Source organism: Octopus sinensis, linkage group LG30, assembly GCF_006345805.1.
Source record: "Octopus sinensis linkage group LG30, ASM634580v1, whole genome shotgun sequence".
In the NCBI taxonomy this organism is placed as follows: domain Eukaryota; kingdom Metazoa; phylum Mollusca; class Cephalopoda; order Octopoda; family Octopodidae; genus Octopus; species Octopus sinensis.
The window spans coordinates 8,860,729-8,879,992 of record NC_043026.1 but is presented as its reverse complement, the minus strand read 5'-3'; the positions used below and the strand labels follow the sequence as shown (position 1 = coordinate 8,879,992).

Genomic DNA, 19,264 nt, shown 5'->3' with positions numbered 1-19,264 from the left:
GGAAAGTGTAGAAGGTAGCCTCCATAGCTAGAAATAGCAGCCAAATGTCGCACAAATCAAAGGACATCTGAGACAGGAAGTATTTAGAAATTAAATAGTTTAATACTTACGGAAATGGTTTAAAAAAGGATGGTGTTGTTGTTAGAAGTGCGTCAGGTGGTTGAGAAATGTATTATAAATGTGTTTGGGAGTGAATTGAGAGAAATTCCGACTTAAATCAAGTTTTTTCAAATGAATGAATGGAGGCGGAAATACGCTTAGTGCGCATGCGTATGAAATACTGGTTTTTCTTCTTTTTTTCTTTTGTTTTTTAAAGATTTTGGTAGAAAACCAGAAATTTCGGGGAGGGTCAAGTGTCAGTCGATTTCATGGACCCGAGTAGTCAACTGGTATTTATTTTATTGAACCCCAGCAGAAAAATGTGAAAGGCAAAGTTTATGGATCTTTTCTGTTTGAACGGCAGTTTTTAACATAATTTCTAGGTAACTAAAAAGTTTTAAACTTCGTATACTGGTAGAATGTGTTACATAAAACATCTTTTCCTCTTGGCTTTATTGAGAAAATTCTGTAGTTTGTAAGATATTTCGTCTTTAATTTCAAGCATTTCGGCATTTTCAACCAATCACTCACGTCTATTGAGGTAAAAAAAACATTCTGTGCCGTATGAATATGTCCCTTGTTTAAGAAACAGATTGGGGATCTTTTCTGTTTGAACGGCAGTTTTTAACATAATTTCTAGGTAACTAAAAAGTTTTAAACTTCGTATACTGGTAGAATGTGTTACATAAAACATCTTTTCCTCTTGGCTTTATTGAGAAAATTGTGTAGTTTGTAAGATATTTCGTCTTTAATTTCAAGCATTTCGGCAATTTCAACCAATCACTCACGTCTATTGAGGTAAAAAAACATTCTGTGCCGTATGAATATGTCCCTCGTTTAAGAAAAAGATTGGGGATCTTTTCTGTTTGAACGGCAGTTTTTAACATAATTTCTAGGTAACTAAAAAGTTTTAAACTTCGTATACTGGTAGAATGTGTTACATAAAACATCTTTTCCTCTTGGCTTTATTGAGAAAATTGTGTAGTTTGTAAGATATTTCGTCTTTAATTTCAAGCATTTCGGCAATTTCAACCAATCACTCACGTCTATTGAGGTAAAAAAACATTCTGTGCCGTATGAATATGTCCCTCGTTTAAGAAAAAGATTGGGGATCTTTTCTGTTTGAACGGCAGTTTTTAACATAATTTCTAGGTAACTAAAAAGTTTTAAACTTCGTATACTGGTAGAATGTGTTACATAAAACATCTTTTCCTCTTGGCTTTATTGAGAAAATTCTGTAGTTTGTAAGATATTTCGTCTTTAATTTCAAGCATTTCGGCATTTTCAACCAATCACTCACGTCTATTGAGGTAAAAAAACATTCTGTGCCGTATGAATATGTCCCTTGTTTAAGAAACAGATTGGGGATCTTTTCTGTTTGAACGGCAGTTTTTAACATAATTTCTAGGTAACTAAAAAGTTTTAAACTTCGTATACTGGTAGAATGTGTTACATAAAACATCTTTTCCTCTTGGCTTTATTGAGAAAATTGTGTAGTTTGTAAGATATTTCGTCTTTAATTTCAAGCATTTCGGCAATTTCAACCAATCACTCACGTCTATTGAGGTAAAAAAACATTCTGTGCCGTATGAATATGTCCCTCGTTTAAGAAAAAGATTGGGGATCTTTTCTGTTTGAACGGCAGTTTTTAACATAATTTCTAGGTAACTAAAAAGTTTTAAACTTCGTATACTGGTAGAATGTGTTACATAAAACATCTTTTCCTCTTGGCTTTATTGAGAAAATTCTGTAGTTTGTAAGATATTTGTAAGATATTTTCTTCAACGGCCGTTTTTTCTACAGATACAGTAAATAGGTGTTCTACGAAAACGCGATAGTTTGGCAAAATCGTATTCTATATCGATGATATCAGAATCCGAAAACATTTTTGGGACCCCCCCCCCCCCCCCAAAAAAAAACACCCAGACATCGGTGGGGTGCACGTGTTGTGCCTACATCGATATTTATGTATATATGCGTAAATTACGACGAGGTCGACTTTGCCTTTAATATCTTTGCTGGGGCGGGACACAATAAAATAAATACTAGTTGTCTACTGAGGTCCAGGTAAGCGACTTAGGCCCCCCCCCCAACACCTCCGCCGATATTGCTGGCGTTGTGCCAAAATTTGAAACCAATATTTCATACGCATGCGCACTAAACGTACGTACGCCCCCATTCATTACGTTACGACAAACATTTGATGTCTGGTGCCAGAATTTCTCTCAATTCACTCCCAAACACATTTATTATACATTTCTCAACCACCTGACGCACTTCCAACAACAACACCATCCTTTATAAAGACATTTCCGTAAGTATTAAACAACGAAAACATTTAATCTTTTAATACTTTGGTGTCTCAGATGTCCTTTGATCTGTTCCACATTTGGCTGCTATTTCTAGCTATGGCGGCAACCTCCTACACGCTCCATCGTTTCTTCTTTAAGTTTGTTTGTTGTGTGTTTTAGGTGGAGAAATGTTCTTAAAATAAACTCCAACCACAGAAATGCTGAGAATCCAATGCTTTATTATAATTTATCGAACCCTTGTTTCTTGATATAAGGTAAGGGACATAATTAGTAAGCGGGGCAAAATGAGTATTTTCCCGTTTCTCCTATTTTGTTTGGATTTATGATTTTTGTGAGTATTGCTACATTATATTTTAGGACTGGGGATGGCGGCGAGCTGGCAGAAGGGTTAACACCCCGGGCGAAATGCGTGGACGTATTTCGTCTGCCGTTACGTTCTGAGTTCAAATTCCGCCGGGGTCGACTTTGCCTTTCATCCTTTCGGGGTCGATATAATCGACTTAATCCGTTTTTCTGGCCTTGTTTGTCCCCTCAGTGTGTAGCCCCTTGTGGTGAGTAAATAAATATATATTTAGGACTGGGAATTTGTCCTTATAGTTGTTGGAGTTGCAGGTCCTTTTTATTATCAAGAAATTTTCCCTCAACTCTCAATCCGATAATAATCGAGGTTACTAATAAATTATCTGGATGATGTTCGGTGTTTAACCATCAATATTCTTCTCCTCTTAGATTCCAGATCAATTTTTACCCCCCGTTTAGTGTCTAATTTGGTAATTTTCAATTATCAAAAATCATGACTAAGATGGGGCAAAATGAGTAATGACTACTTTCAATAATCTCTTGTTAGTGGATGGAAGCACTCCGTCGGTTACGACGATGAGCACTCCACAAACACGTGTACCCTTAACGTAGTTCTCGGGGACATTCAGCGTGACACAGAGTGACAAGGCCGGCCCTTTGAAATACAGGTACAACAGAAACAGGAAGTAAGAGTGAGAGAAAGTTGTGGTGAAAGAGTACAGCAGGGATCACCACCATCCCCTGCCGGGGCCTCGTGGAGCTTTTAGGTGTTTTCGCTCAATAAACACTCACAACGCCCGGTCTGGGAATCGAAACCGCAATTCTACGACCGCGTGTCCGCTGCCCTAACCACGAAGAGATCTTGAAGAAACTGTTGATGATATTTTATATTGATTTTTTTACCCCCATTTATTCGATATTCATTAATTTCACATCATTTGCAATTTTTCTCTGATTCTCTTTCATTTGAATTCGATACTTGAATAGCTTTTTGCATTTCTGATCTTTAAGATGTCGAAGGATAGATATTGATGTGTTTGAGTCTTTGTTTTCAAATGTAATTCTGGATAATTTGAAGAGACAATTTCACCTTTTCTTGCCTCTGCCAAATTTCTCTTTCTACACACTCAAAGAGAACAATGATAATTTCCTGAAATAGTGATTCTGTTATAATGTTTTCAATGCATTCAGGGAAGGCCATTTGCTTGGCTGATAAACTTTTTGTAATCATTCGTGAAATCTCCTCATGGGGCAAAGTGAGTAATGACTATTTCCAATAATTTTTTCCCTATATGGAGTTAAAGAGAAGAAATTGTGAGCTGTTAGGTAACTAGTCACAGACATGCATTTTCTACAATATCCTCTGGCTTTGTGAATGGATTTGGGAGATGGAAACTGAAGGAAGCCCAATATATATATATGTGTGGGTGTGGGTGTTGTCCTCCCACCCCTTCAACACTTGACAAACAGTGTTGGTGTGTTTATGTCCCCATAAACCTGTGGTTTGGCAAAAGTGGCTGATAGAATAAGTGCTAAGCTGATATAAATATTAATAAATTAGAAAGTTCTGTTGTTCAGTTAAATGTTTATTTCTAAAGTTTATCTTCATGGAAATGTTGAATCTGTATTTTTTTAAGTAGCCTCTATATCTTACACTGTTGTTTCTTTATTATTTCAGAATATCAGATGACATTGGCATAACTGAAGATACATTCTCATTATTTATCAGCTTTTTAAAGACCAAAATGGAAATATTGTACAGAACAGATATATAAGATTGTTTCTATAAATCTGTGGTGGAATTCCTCTGATATATTTACTCTGAAATGTGTTATTAGCAAACCTTCTGGACATCATTGGCTGGAGTGTCTACAAGATGAGCCTGTTTGCAGATTGAATGTGGATAAATTTAGTTGTTTTGTGACAAAGGTAACAGTGGCCAGAAATACAACAGTTGAAATATTTGTAAACAGAAGACTATAGGAGCAAAAAGAATAAAAAAAGAACGTATATTGTGAAGTTGAAGGAAAAATAATGGAAAAGAGTGAGAAAGTGAAGGAACAGATTTTACCAGAAGTTAGCAAAAAAGAGAGACAAAAATTGTCACATGACTGTGATGTGTGTAAAAAGTCTTTCTCAAGTAAATGTAACTTAAATAGTCACAAACGTATTCATACAGGAGAGAAGCCATTTCACTGTGATATCTGTGGTAAATCATTCTCTCAAAGTGGCAACTTAGCTAAACATAAACGTATTCATACAGGAGAGAAGCCATATTCCTGTAATATCTGTGGTAAATCATTTTCTGATAAAAGTGCTCTAACTCAACATAAACGTATTCATACAGGAGAGTCACCATATCATTGTAGTGTCTGTGGTACAAGATTCTCTGACCAAAGTGTTTTAAGTAATCACCAGCATTGTCATACAGGAGAGAAGCCATTTCAATGTGACATCTGTGGTAAATCATTCTCTCAAAGAAGTGCTTTAACTAATCACAAGCGTATTCATACAGGGAAGAAGCCATATTCCTGTAATATCTGTGGTAAATTATTTCCTGGTAAAAGTGCTCTAACTTATCATAAACGTATTCATACAGGAGAGTCACCATATCCTTGTGATATCTGTGGTAAATCATTCACCGTGAGTTCTAACTTAACTGGACACAGACGTATTCATACAGGAGAAACACCATATTCTTGTGATATCTGTGGTAAATTATTCTCTCAAAATATTTATTTGACTTTACACAAACGTATTCATACAGGAGAGACACTATTTCACTGTGAAATCTGTGGTAAATCATTCTCTCAAAGTGGCAACTTAGATAAACATAAACGTATTCATACAGGAGAGACACCATATTCTTGTGATGTCTGTAATAAATCTTTCTCTACCAGTAGTAACCTAATGACCCATAAACGTATTCATACAGGAGAGACACCATATTCTTGTGATATCTGTGGAAGGTTATTTACTCAACATAGCAGCTTAACTTCTCACAAATGTGTTCATAAGGGGAAGAAGCAATCCCACTAATATTTAAACTAAATCATAATCTCTAAGGGGTTACTGAAACCCTTTACCATGTACGTTATTCTGTCGAATGCGATGTTTATATATTCACATTATTTTCAATTTGCCATCCAAAGGTTTAGTAAAATTCTATCAATTAGAAAAAAGATATTTAATTTTAATTCTCAAATTTTTATCAATTTTTGCGTGATATTAAAGGGACACTACTCATATATGAACTTAGGCGCACACACACAGACACAGGAGACAAAAGACAATACAAAGAGTTTTCAAATTGAGTAAACAGGAGTAGTTGTGTGGTAAGTAGCTTGCTTACCTTTGTCGGAGACGGACGTGTTTGTTTTTGGCAGAGAGTTCTTGCTGCTTGATGTCACGTCTTTCGTCGTGAAATATTGAACTTTGAGGCTCGACTACAGGTAGGCGTTTGTCGTATATTTTGAGGGTTTAGTGGAGTTTGTTGCCCTGTATTTAATATTTTTTGGTGAGTAATAGACTCCAATCTGCTCCAGACATTTGCCTGCCTGTGGCCGCCTATAAAGACTCACTTTGCAGTGAGAATTGTGTTTTCGAGGAGGCGTAGCCCCTCCGCAAAAATTATCTTCGTGTCTGTGGATTACCAAGGCAGGAAGGACTGTTTTTGCAAGGTGGACGTGAGTGTTTTGGCTCTGGCCAATTACAAGAAAAAAGAACAAAAACAGAGAAGGTTGTCGAGGCCAGTGATTTTGTTTTATCTGAGCTGGGTGTAATTTGTTATATTGTTCTTTTTTGTTAACAAATTTCGCCTGCTGCTGTTTTGTGAATTTAGTGGGAATATTGTGGATTCATAAAAAAAACAAAAACAGTGGAGGGACGTATCCTCGCCCTAATGATTAGAACCTGGTACAGTTACCGTTGGCTGTAGCCAGTATTTTGTTTGGATTTCTTTTACCAATTACAGGTAAAAATGATTCATACCAAGGAACCTATGTACATTTGGCCAGGAGTACCTTTACGGCCGAAAATTAATTTATTTCTTTGCCTGGATTTGAACTCTCTTCTTCAAAGCTTTCGTTTATTTAAAAGAATAAAAGAACTCTTTTTTGAACTGTTATTTTTTATTTTATTTCTTCCCTTCTTTTTTTGTGTCTTGTTTTATTTTCTTACATTTTGAACTGTAATTGAACTTTGTGTTGAAATGGCAAAGGAATTTCTTGTGTGGGACTTGACAGCTCCCAAAAAATGGTTAAAAGAGCTTGAAAGGAAGACGGTGGTGTTGAGGACTTACTCAAAGTCAATGACTGAAACAAGTAAAAGAGTAAAGAGTATATAAATGTCTTACAAATTGTGAAGTAACAGGTTTGGCAAGTTTTAAGTAACTCTATCTGGAACAGTGGAAGTTGTATCACAGTTGAAATTCTGTAGCATGTTCATGGCTTGGTTTTGTGTGTTGGGCAGCATCTTTTGTTGTGATCTGTCTGTTGCTGTAGAGGAAGTACAAGTTTACCAGGCCAGAGAGAGAGAGAGAGAGAGATCAGGAAAGGGTGTGCCGCCACAAAGGAGATACATGGTTACCCAGCCTGAGGGAAATGCAGGCGGAGATAAGGGTGGGAGACAACACGATGGACATTGTGGCAAAATGATGGGCGTATTCACTAGGGAGGGGATTAGAGCATAGATGAGGATGGTTGAGTAAAGGAAGAGGGAGATATAGATGGTGGCAAGTGCCAGGGCATACCCTTGATGTTCAAACGTCATAATATAAGGGACAGGATACTGCATAGGCGGCGAGCTGGCAGAAAAGTTAGGCTCTGTGTTCAAATTCCGCCGAGGTCGACTTTGCTTTTCATCCTTTCGGGGTCGATTAAATAAGTACCAGTTACGCACTGGGGTCGATGTAATCAACTTAATCCCTTTATCTGTCCTTGTTTGTCTCCTCTCTGTGTGTAGCCCCTTGTGGGTAGTAAAGGAATAGGATACTGCAAAGGAAGCATGATTAGAGTGTAGGGGGTGTTGAGTGATGACAACCTGGGTATTATATAGGGTCAGGGGGCTACCGGATAGCAATGATACAGATGAACAGCACCATGAGGACAGGATTGGGGGAGTGAGAGGTAGGCATAGTGTATGGAAGGAATGTGAAAAAGAGATGTAGATTGGTTTGTTGGGGGCAGGGTGTGTAAAAAGTTTTCTTGTTACATGTGGGTGGAAGACATAGGTTGAGGGCAAGCCAGTAGCAATAATACAGTAAGACAGGGAATGGGGGTGGAACATACAGGTCAGGACTAGCGGAGAGCAATGCTACAGTGAGACAGGGCAGGACTGTATTTAAAATATCCGATCGTGGCCGTTTGCCAGCCTCGTCTGGCACCTGTGCAGGTGGCACGTAAAAAGCACCCACTACACTCACAGACAGGTTGGCATTAGGAAGGGCATCCAGCTGTAGAAACACTGCCAGATCAGACAACTTGGTGCATCTAGTGTCCACTCTTTAGAATTTAAACCAGCCATATCTGGCCCAAATATTCTACCTATTTTATGATCAAACTAGTCAGAGTCGGCTTCTTACACCTACCCTACAATGTCATTGTGAAAATACACAATCATATCATCAAAATTTGAAAGCTGTGGGTTAATGCAGGACAAATTGAAAATAATGGGAATAAATAACCCTCACATTCGACAGAATAATCTGCATGGTAAAGGGTTCAGTCACCCCTTACAGATTATGATTTAGCACAAATATCAGTGGGATTGCTTCTTCCCCTGATGAACACGTTTGTGAGAAGTTAAGTTGCCACGTTGAGTGAATGACCTTCCACAGATATCACAAGAATATGGTGTCTCTCCTGTATGAATACGTTTGTGAGAAGTTAAGTTGCCATGTTGAGTGAATGACCTTCCACAGATATCACAAGAATATGGTGTCTCTCCTGTATGAATATGTTTGTGAGAAATGAAAGCACTTTGGTAGGAGAATGATGTACCACAGACATCACAGTGATAGGGCTTCTCTCCTGTATGAATACGCTTATGTCTAGTTAGGTTCGTACTAAGAGAGAAAGATTTGCCACAGATGTCGCACTGATACAGCTTCTCTCCTGTATGAATACGTTTGTGAGCAGTTAAGTTCCCACTTTGAGAGAATGATGTACCACAGACATCACAGTGATAGGGCTTCTCTCCTGTATGAATACGCTTATGTGTAGTTAGGTTACTACTAAGAGAGAAAGATTTGCCACAGATGTCGCAGTAATACAGCTTCTCTCCTGTATGAATACGTTTGTGAGCATTTAAACTCCCACTTTGAGAGAATGATGTACCACAGATGTCACAAGAATGTGGTGTTTCTCCTGTATGAATACGTCTGTGTGTTAGTTATGTTACTACTGGAAGAGAAAGATTTGCCACAGATGTTGCACTGATATGGCTTCTCTCCTGTATGAATACGTTTATGAGTAGTTAGGTTCCTACTGGCAGAGAAAGATTTGCCACAGATGTTGCACTGATATAGCTTCTCTCCTGTATGGAAACGTTTGTGTTTAGCTAAGTTCCCACTTTGAGTGAATGATTTACCATAGATATCACAAGAATATGGTGTCTCTACTGTATGAATACGCTTGTGAGAATTTAAATTACTTCGGTCAGAGAATGATTTACCACAGACATCACAACGATAAGGCTTCTCTCCAGTATGAATACGTTTGTGTCTAGTCAAGTTATTATTTTGAGAGAATGATTTACCACAGATGTCACAGTGAAATGGTTTCTCCCCTGTATGAATACGCTTGTGCATATTCAAGCGACCCTTTTGAGAGAATGATTTACCACAGTTGTCACAATGAAATGGCTTCTCTACCGTATGAATACGTTTGTGCTTATACAAGTTACCCTTTTCAGAGAAGGACTTTTTACACACATCACAGTCATGTGACAATTTTTGTTTCCCTTTTTCTTCTGGAAAAGTCAGATCCTTTAGTTTCTCACAATATATATATATATATATGTTTTCTTCTTTGTACTTCTATAGTCTTTTGTTTGCAAGTATTTCGACTGCTGTATTTCTGTCCACTGTTACCTTTGTCCCAAAACTCGTTAGTAAATTTACCCAAGTTTAATTTGCAAAGAGACACATCTTGTAGACACTCCAGCCAGTGATGTCCAGAAGATTTGCTAATAACACATTTCAGAGGAATTCCACCACAGATTTGTAGAAACAATCTTATATATCTGTTCTGTACAATATTTTCATTTTGGTCTTTAAAAGATGATAAATAATGAGAATGTATCTTCAGTTATGCCAATGTCATCTGATATTCTGAAATAATAAAGAAACAACAGTGTAAGATATAGAGGCTACTTAAAAAAATACAGATTCAACATTTCCATAAAGATAAACTCTAGAAACAAACATTTAACTGAACAACAGAACTTTTTAATTTATTAAAATTTACATCAGAAAATCTTGTGTGAAGTTAACATATTTCTAAATTCCAGTTACACATTCTTACTGCACAACATTCATATGTGTGTGTGTGTGTATATATATATATATATATATATATCACGTAAAAAGCACCATCCGGGCATGGCTGTTTGCCAGACTCGTCTGGCACATAAAAAGCACCCACTACACTCATGGAGTGGTTGGCGTTAGGAAGGGCATCCAGCCATAGAAACCTTGCCAGATCAGACTGGGCCTGGTGCAGCCTTCTGGCTTCCCAGACCCCAGTTGAACCGTCCAACCCATGCTAGCATGGAAAACGGATGCTAAACGATGATGATGATGATGATATTGTGAAATTGATGAATAGGGGACTTATAGACCTCTTGTTTAAATGCCTACAAAAAGTACATCAGCTAAGCAAATGGCCTTCCCGAAATGCATTGAAACCATTATAACAGAATCACTGTTTCAGGAAATTATCGTCGTTCAAAGACAACAAAATAATAATAATAATAATAATAATTCGTTCGTTTATTGGCCACAAGGGCTAACAAAAATCAATTAAAACATAAAGGGACAAAACACAGGACGAAAGTTACAAAGGGTTTTGTCCGTAACTATGTAGAAAACGAAAATGAAAAAAAAAAAAAAAAAACTGTGCTAACGACCCGGGGGTGGGGGACTTTCGGAAAATTTACAAGATCCGATTTTTCCGTCATAAGTTAGGGTAAAATGGATTGCGAGGATGATCCGGTTCTTGACTGAAGAAGGCTTCCAATGACCCGTCCGTGTTTTTTGTATCGTCTATTTGGATGTTTTGCGTTCTTGTCCCATTTTGTATTTTATATATATATATATATATATATATATATATATATATATATATTTCTGTTTTTTTTTACGGAATCCCACTTTTTGGTTATGGAGGATCCGATTCTGAAAAAACTTTTTTGAAAAATCGCATTCTCAAAATTTCATTTACCACCAGCCCCTTCACTTTTCACTTGAAAAAAAAAAAAAACAAACATATTTTTGCCCTTAAAAACGATGGGAGAAACCTTTTCGGTAACAAAAAAATAAAATATTGTAAATATTTTCAAAGGAAAAAGTGTGATTTAAGGGAGATTTGGCTGTTGTTTCTAGCACATCCTAAGACAACCCTCCTCGTTTCACTTTCCCATCTTTTGAAGTTTTTCTCTTCATAAACACATTTATGATTTTTTTCAACCCTATTCTTCGCCCCTGGTTGCTTCTGTTTACGATTTAAAATATCGGTGAGTCTGAGGCCGTTTCTGGCATTTATCCACAATGAAAACACAAGAAACGTGGGAAAATGATGGAAAGTGTAGAAGGTAGCCTCCATAGCTAGAAATAGCAGCCAAATGTCGCACAAATCAAAGGACATCTGAGACAGGAAGTATTTAGAAATTAAATAGTTTAATACTTACGGAAATGGTTTAAAAAAGGATGGTGTTGTTGTTAGAAGTGCGCCAGGTGGTTGAGAAATGTATTATAAATGTGTTTGGGAGTGAATTGAGAGAAATTCCGACTGAAATCAAGTTTGTTAAAATGAATGAATGGAGGCGGAAATACGCTTAGTGCGCATGCGTATGAAATACTGGTTTTTCTTCTTTTTTTCTTTTGTTTTTTAAAGATTTTGGTAGAAATCCAGAAATTTCGGGGAGGGTCAAGTGTCAGTCGATTTCATGGACCCGAGTAGTCAACTGGTATTTATTTTATTGAACCCTAGCAGAAAAAGGTGAAAGGCAAAGTTTATGGATCTTTTCTGTTTGAACGGCAGTTTTTAACATAATTTCTAGGTAACTAAAAAGTTTTAAACTTCGTATACTGGTAGAATGTGTTACATAAAACATCTTTTCCTCTTGGCTTTATTGAGAAAATTCTGTAGTTTGTAAGATATTTCGTCTTTAATTTCAAGCATTTCGGCAATTTCAACCAATCACTCACGTCTATTGAGGTAAAAAAACATTCTGTGCCGTATGAATATGTCCCTCGTTTAAGAAAAAGATTGGGGATCTTTTCTGTTTGAACGGCAGTTTTTAACATAATTTCTAGGTAACTAAAAATTTTAAACTTCGTATACTGGTAGAATGTGTTACATAAAACACCTTTTCCTTTTGGCTTTATTGAGAAAATTCTGTAGTTTGTAAGATATTTCGTCTTTAATTTCAAGCATTTCGGCAATTTCAACCAATCACTCACGTCTATTGAGGTAAAAAAACATTCTGTGCCGTATGAATATGTCCCTTGTTTAAGAAACAGATTGGGGATCTTTTCTGTTTGAACGGCAGTTTTTAACATAATTTCTAGGTAACTAAAAAGTTTTAAACTTCGTATACTGGTAGAATGTGTTACATAAAACATCTTTTCCTCTTGGCTTTATTGAGAAAATTCTGTAGTTTGTAAGATATTTCGTCTTTAATTTCAAGCATTTCGGCAATTTCAACCAATCACTCACGTCTATTGAGGTAAAAAAACATTCTGTGCCGTATGAATATGTCCCTCGTTTAAGAAAAAGATTGGGGATCTTTTCTGTTTGAACGGCAGTTTTTAACATAATTTCTAGGTAACTAAAAAATTTTAAACTTCGTATACTGGTAGAATGTGTTACATAAAACACCTTTTCCTTTTGGCTTTATTGAGAAAATTCTGTAGTTTGTAAGATATTTCGTCTTTAATTTCAAGCATTTCGGCAATTTCAACCAATCACTCACGTCTATTGAGGTAAAAAAACATTCTGTGCCGTATGAATATGTCCCTTGTTTAAGAAACAGATTGGGGATCTTTTCTGTTTGAACGGCAGTTTTTAACATAATTTCTAGGTAACTAAAAAGTTTTAAACTTCGTATACTGGTAGAATGTGTTACATAAAACATCTTTTCCTCTTGGCTTTATTGAGAAAATTCTGTAGTTTGTAAGATATTTCGTCTTTAATTTCAAGCATTTCGGCAATTTCAACCAATCACTCACGTCTATTGAGGTAAAAAAACATTCTGTGCCGTATGAATATGTCCCTCGTTTAAGAAAAAGATTGGGGATCTTTTCTGTTTGAACGGCAGTTTTTAACATAATTTCTAGGTAACTAAAAAATTTTAAACTTCGTATACTGGTAGAATGTGTTACATAAAACACCTTTTCCTTTTGGCTTTATTGAGAAAATTCTGTAGTTTGTAAGATATTTCGTCTTTAATTTCAAGCATTTCGGCAATTTCAACCAATCACTCACGTCTATTGAGGTAAAAAAACATTCTGTGCCGTATGAATATGTCCCTTGTTTAAGAAACAGATTGGGGATCTTTTCTGTTTGAACGGCAGTTTTTAACATAATTTCTAGGTAACTAAAAAGTTTTAAACTTCGTATACTGGTAGAATGTGTTACATAAAACATCTTTTCCTCTTGGCTTTATTGAGAAAATTCTGTAGTTTGTAAGATATTTCGTCTTTAATTTCAAGCATTTCGGCAATTTCAACCAATCACTCACGTCTATTGAGGTAAAAAAACATTCTGTGCCGTATGAATATGTCCCTCGTTTAAGAAAAAGATTGGGGATCTTTTCTGTTTGAACGGCAGTTTTTAACATAATTTCTAGGTAACTAAAAAGTTTTAAACTTCGTATACTGGTAGAATGTGTTACATAAAACATCTTTTCCTCTTGGCTTTATTGAGAAAATTCTGTAGTTTGTAACATGTTTGTAAGATATTTTCTTCAACGGCCGTTTTTTCTACAGATACAGTAAATAGGTGTTCTACGAAAACGCGATATTTTGGCAAAATCGTATTCTATATCGATGATATCAGAATCCGAAAACATTTTTGGGACCCCCCCCCCCAAAAAAAAACACCCAGACATCGGTGGGGTGCACGTGTTGTGCCTACATCGATATTTATGTATATATGCGTAAATTACGACGAGGTCGACTTTGCCTTTAATATCTTTGCTGGGGCGGGACACAATAAAATAAATACTAGTTGTCTACTGAGGTCAAGGTAAGCGACTTAGCCCCCCCCCCCAACACCTCCGCCGATATTGCTGGCGTTGTGCCAAAATTTGAAACCAATATTTCATACGCATGCGCACTAAACGTACGTACGCCCCCATTCATTACGTTACGACAAACATTTGATGTCTGGTGCCTGAATTTCTCTCAATTCACTCCTAAACACATTTGTAATAGATTTCTCAACCACCTGACGCACTTCCAACAACAACACCATCCTTTATAAAGACATTTCCGTAAGTATTAAACAACGAAAGCATTTAATCTTTTAATACTTTGGTGTCTCAGATGTCCTTTGATCTGTTCCACATTTGGCTGCTATTTCTAGCTATGGCGGCAACCTCCTACACGCTCCATCGTTTCTTCTTTAAGTTTGTTTGTTGTGTGTTTTAGGTGGAGAAATGTTCTTAAAATAAACTCCAACCACAGAAATGCTGAGAATCCAATGCTTTATTATAATTTATCGAACCCTTGTTTCTTGATATAAGGTAAGGGACATAATTAGTAAGCGGGGCAAAATGAGTATTTTCCCGTTTCTCCTAATTTGTTTGGATTTATGATTTTTGTGAGTATTGCTACATTATATTTTAGGACTGGGGATGGCGGCGAGCTGGCAGAAGGGTTAACACCCCGGGCGAAATGCGTGGACATATTTCGTCTGCCGTTACGTTCTGAGTTCAAATTCCGCCGGGGTCGACTTTGCCTTTCATCCTTTTGGGGTCGATATAATCGACTTAATCCGTTTTTCTGGCCTTGTTTGTCCCCTCAGTGTCTAGCCCCTTGTGGTGAGTAAAGAAATATATATTTAGGACTGGGAATTTGTCCTTATAGTTGTTGGAGTTGCAGGTCCTTTTTAATATCAAGAAATTTTCCCTCAACTCTCAATCCGATAATAATCGAGGTTACTAATAAATTATCTGGATAATGTTCGGTGTTTAACCATCAATATTCTTCTCTCTCTTAGATTCCAGATCAATTTTTAACCCCCGTTTAGTGTCTAATTTGGTAATTTTCAATTATCAAAAATCATGACTAAGATGGGGCAAAATGAGTAATGACTACTTTCAATAATCTCTTGTTAGTGGATGGAAGCACTCCGTCGGTTACGACGATGAGCACTCCACAAACACGTGTACCCTTAACGTAGTTCTCGGGGACATTCAGCGTGACACAGAGTGACAAGGCCGGCCCTTTGAAATGCAGGTACAACAGAAACAGGAAGTAAGAGTGAGAGAAAGTTGTGGTGAAAGAGTACAGCAGGGATCACCACCATCCCCTGCCGGGGCCTCGTGGAGCTTTTTGGTGTTTTCGCTCAATAAACACTCACAACGCCCGGTCTGGGAATCGAAACCGCAATCCTACGACCGCGAGTCCGCTGCCCTAACCACGAAGAGATCTTGAAGAAACTGTTGATGATATTTTATGTTGATTTTTTCCCCCCATTTATTCGATATTCATTAATTTCACATCATTTGCAATTTTTCTCTGATTCTCTTTCATTTGAATTCGATACTTAAATAGCTTTTTGCATTTCTGATCTTTAAGATGTCGAAGGATAGATATTGATGTGTTTGAGTCTTTGTTTTCAAATGTAATTCTGGATAATTTGAAGAGACAATTTCACCTTTTCTTGCCTCTGCCAAATTTCTCTTTCTACACACTCAAAGAGAACAATGATAATTTCCTGAAATAGTGATTCTGTTATAATGTTTTCAATGCATTCAGGGAAGGCCATTTGCTTGGCTGATAGACTTTTTGTAATCATTCGTGGAATCTCCTCATGGGGCAAAATGAGTAATGACTATTTCCAGTAATTTTTTCCCTTTATGGAATTAAAGAGAAGAAATTGTGAGCTGTTAGGTAACTAGTCACAGACATACATTTTCTACAATATCCTCTGGCCTTGTGAATGGATTTGGGAGATGGAAACTGAAGGAAGCCCAATATATATGTGGGTGTGTCGTCCTCCCACCCCTTCAACACTTGACAAACAGTGTTGGTGTGTTTATGTCCCCATAAACCTGTGGTTTGGCAAAAGTGGCTGATAGAATAAGTGCTAAGCTCAAAAATAAGTCCTAGCATTGATTCTATTGACTGAAGCCTTTAAAGTTGGTGCTCCAGCATGACCACAGTCAAAACAACTGAAACCAGTAAAAAAGTGTATGTGTGTGTTTTTATGAATGTGGAGCTGGAGTTTAGAAATATTTTAGCTTCAAACAGGATTTTGTGATGTAAATATTAATAAATTAGAAAGTTCTGTTGTTCAGTTAAATGTTTATTTCTAGAGTTTATCTTTATGGAAATGTTGAATCTGTATTTTTTTAAGTAGCCTCTATATCTTACACTGTTGTTTCTTTATTATTTCAGAATATCAGATGACATTGGCATAACTGAAGATACATTCTCATTATTTATCAGCTTTTCAAAGACCAAATTGGAAATATTGTACAGAACAGATATATAAGATTGTTTCTATAAATCTGTGGTGGAATTCCTCTGATATATTTACTCTGAAATGTGTTATTAGCAAACCTTCTGGACATCACTGGCTGGAGTGTCTACAAGATGAGCCTGTTTGCAGATTGAATGTGGATAAATTTAGTTGTTTTGTGACAAAGGTAACAGTGGCCAGAAATACAACAGTTGAAATATTTGTAAACAAAAGACTATAGAAGCAAAAAGAATAAAAAAAGAAGGTATATTGTGAAGTTGAAGGAAAAATAATGGAAAAGAGTGAGAAAGTGAAGGAACAGATTTTACCAGAAGTTAGCAAAAAAGAGAGACAAAAATTGTCACATGACTGTGATGTGTGTAAAAAGTCTTTCTCAAGTAAATGTAACTTAAATAGTCACAAACGTATTCATACAGGAGAGAAGCCATTTCACTGTGAAATCTGTGGTAAATCATTCTCTCAAAGTGGCAGCTTAGCTAAACATAAACGTATTCATACAGGAGAGAAGCCATATTCCTGTAATATCTGTGGCAAATTATTTTCTGATAACAGTGCTCTAACTCAACATAAACGTATTCATACAGGAGAGTCACCATATCATTGTAGTGTCTGTGGTACAAGATTCTCTGACCAAAGTGTTTTAAATAATCACCAGCATTGTCATACAGGAGAGAAGCCATTTCAATGTGACATCTGTGGTAAATCATTCTCTCATAGAAGTGCTTTAACTAATCACAAGCGTATTCATACAGGAAAGAAGCCATATTCCTGTAATATCTGTGGTAAATTATTTCCTGGTAAAAGTGCTCTAACTTATCATAAACGTATTCATACAGGAGAGTCACCATATCCTTGTGATATCTGTGGTAAATCATTCACCATGAGTTCTAACTTAACTGGACACAGACGTATTCATACAGGAGAAACACCATATTCTTGTGATATCTGTGGTAAATTATTCTCTCAAAATATTTATTTGACTTTACACAAACGTATTCATACAGGAGAGACACTATTTCACTGTGAAATCTGTGGTAAATCATTCTCTCAAAGTGGCAACTTAGCTAAACATAAACGTATTCATACAGGAGAGACACCATATTCTTGTGATGTCTGTAATAAATCTTTCTCTACCAGTAGTAACCTAATGACCCATAAACGTATTCATACAGGAGAGACACCATATTCTTGTGATATCTGTGGAAGGTCATTTACTCAACATAGCAGCTTAACTTCTCACAAATGTGTTCATAAGGGGAAGAAGCAATCCCACTAATATTTAAACTAAATCATAATCTCTAAGGGGTTACTGAAACCCTTTACCATGTACGTTATTCTGTCGAATGCGATGTTTATATATTCACATTATTTTCAATTTGCCATCCAAAGGTTTAGTAAAATTCTATCAATTAGAAAAAAGATATTTAATTTTAATTCTCAAATTTTTATCAATTTTTGCGTGATATTAAAGGGACACTACTCATATATGAACTTAGGCGCACACACACAGACACAGGAGACAAAAGACAATACAAAGAGTTTTCAAATTGAGTAAACAGGAGTAGTTGTGTGGTAAGTAGCTTGCTTACCTTTGTCGGAGACGGACGTGTTTGTTTTTGGCAGAGAGTTCTTGCTGCTTGATGTCACGTCTTTCGTCGTGAAATATTGAACTTTGAGGCTCGACTACAGGTAGGCGTTTGTCGTATATTTTGAGGCTTTAGTGGAGTTTGTTGCCCTGTATTTAATATTTTTTGGTGAGTAATAGACTCCAATCTGCTCCAGACATTTGCCTGCCTGTGGCCGCCTATAAAGACTCACTTTGCAGTGAGAATTGTGTTTTCGAGGAGGCATAGCCCCTCCGCAAAAATTAATTTCTTTGCGAAAATTATCTTCGTGTCTGTGGATTACCAAGGAGTACCGAGGCAGGAAGGACTGTTTTTGCAAGGTGGACGTGAGTGTTTTGGCTCTGGCCAATTACAAGAAAAAAGAACAAAAACAGAGAAGGTTGTCGAGGCCAGTGATTTTGTTTTATCTGAGCTGGGTGTAATTTGTTATATTGTTATTCTTTGTTAACAAATTTCGCCTGCTCTCGGTGGCTGCTGTTTTGTGAATTTAGTGGGAATATTTTGGATTCATAAAAAAAACAAAAACAGTGGAGGGACGTATCCTCACCCGAATGATTAGAACCTGTTACAGTTACCGTTGGCTGTAGCCAGTATTGCGTTTGGATTTCTTTTACCAATTACGGGTAAAGACGATTCATACCAAGGAACCTATGTACATTTGGCCAGGAGTACCTTTTCGGCCGAAAATTAATTTATTTCTTTGCCTGGATTTGAACTCTCTTCTTCAAAGCTTTCGTTTATTTAAAAAAATAAAAGAACTCTTTTTTGAACTGTTATTTTTTATTTTATTTCTTCCCTTCTTTTTTTGTGTCTTGTTTTATTTTCTTACATTTTGAACTGTAATTGAACTTTGTGTTGAAATGGCAAAGGAATTTCTTGTGTGGGACTTGACAGCTCCCAAAAAATGGTTAAAAGAGCTTGAAAGGAAGACGGTGGTGTTGAGGACTTACTCAAAGTCACTGACTGAAACAAGTAAAAGAGTAAAGAGTATATAATT

General features: G+C 36.6%; 1 protein-coding gene across 1 annotated transcript; it reads left to right on the top strand.

Annotated features, from left to right (window-relative positions):
• Positions 1-4,637: 4,637 nt before the first annotated feature.
• LOC115226711 (zinc finger protein 665-like) lies at positions 4,638-18,486 on the top strand. Its single transcript, XM_036515265.1, has 2 exons — positions 4,638-5,340; positions 17,089-18,486. Exons 1-2 carry the CDS (start codon positions 4,746-4,748, stop codon positions 17,916-17,918), a joined length of 1,425 nt encoding a protein of 474 aa, XP_036371158.1. The 5' UTR covers positions 4,638-4,745; the 3' UTR covers positions 17,919-18,486.
• The last annotated feature ends 778 nt before the right edge of the window (positions 18,487-19,264 follow it).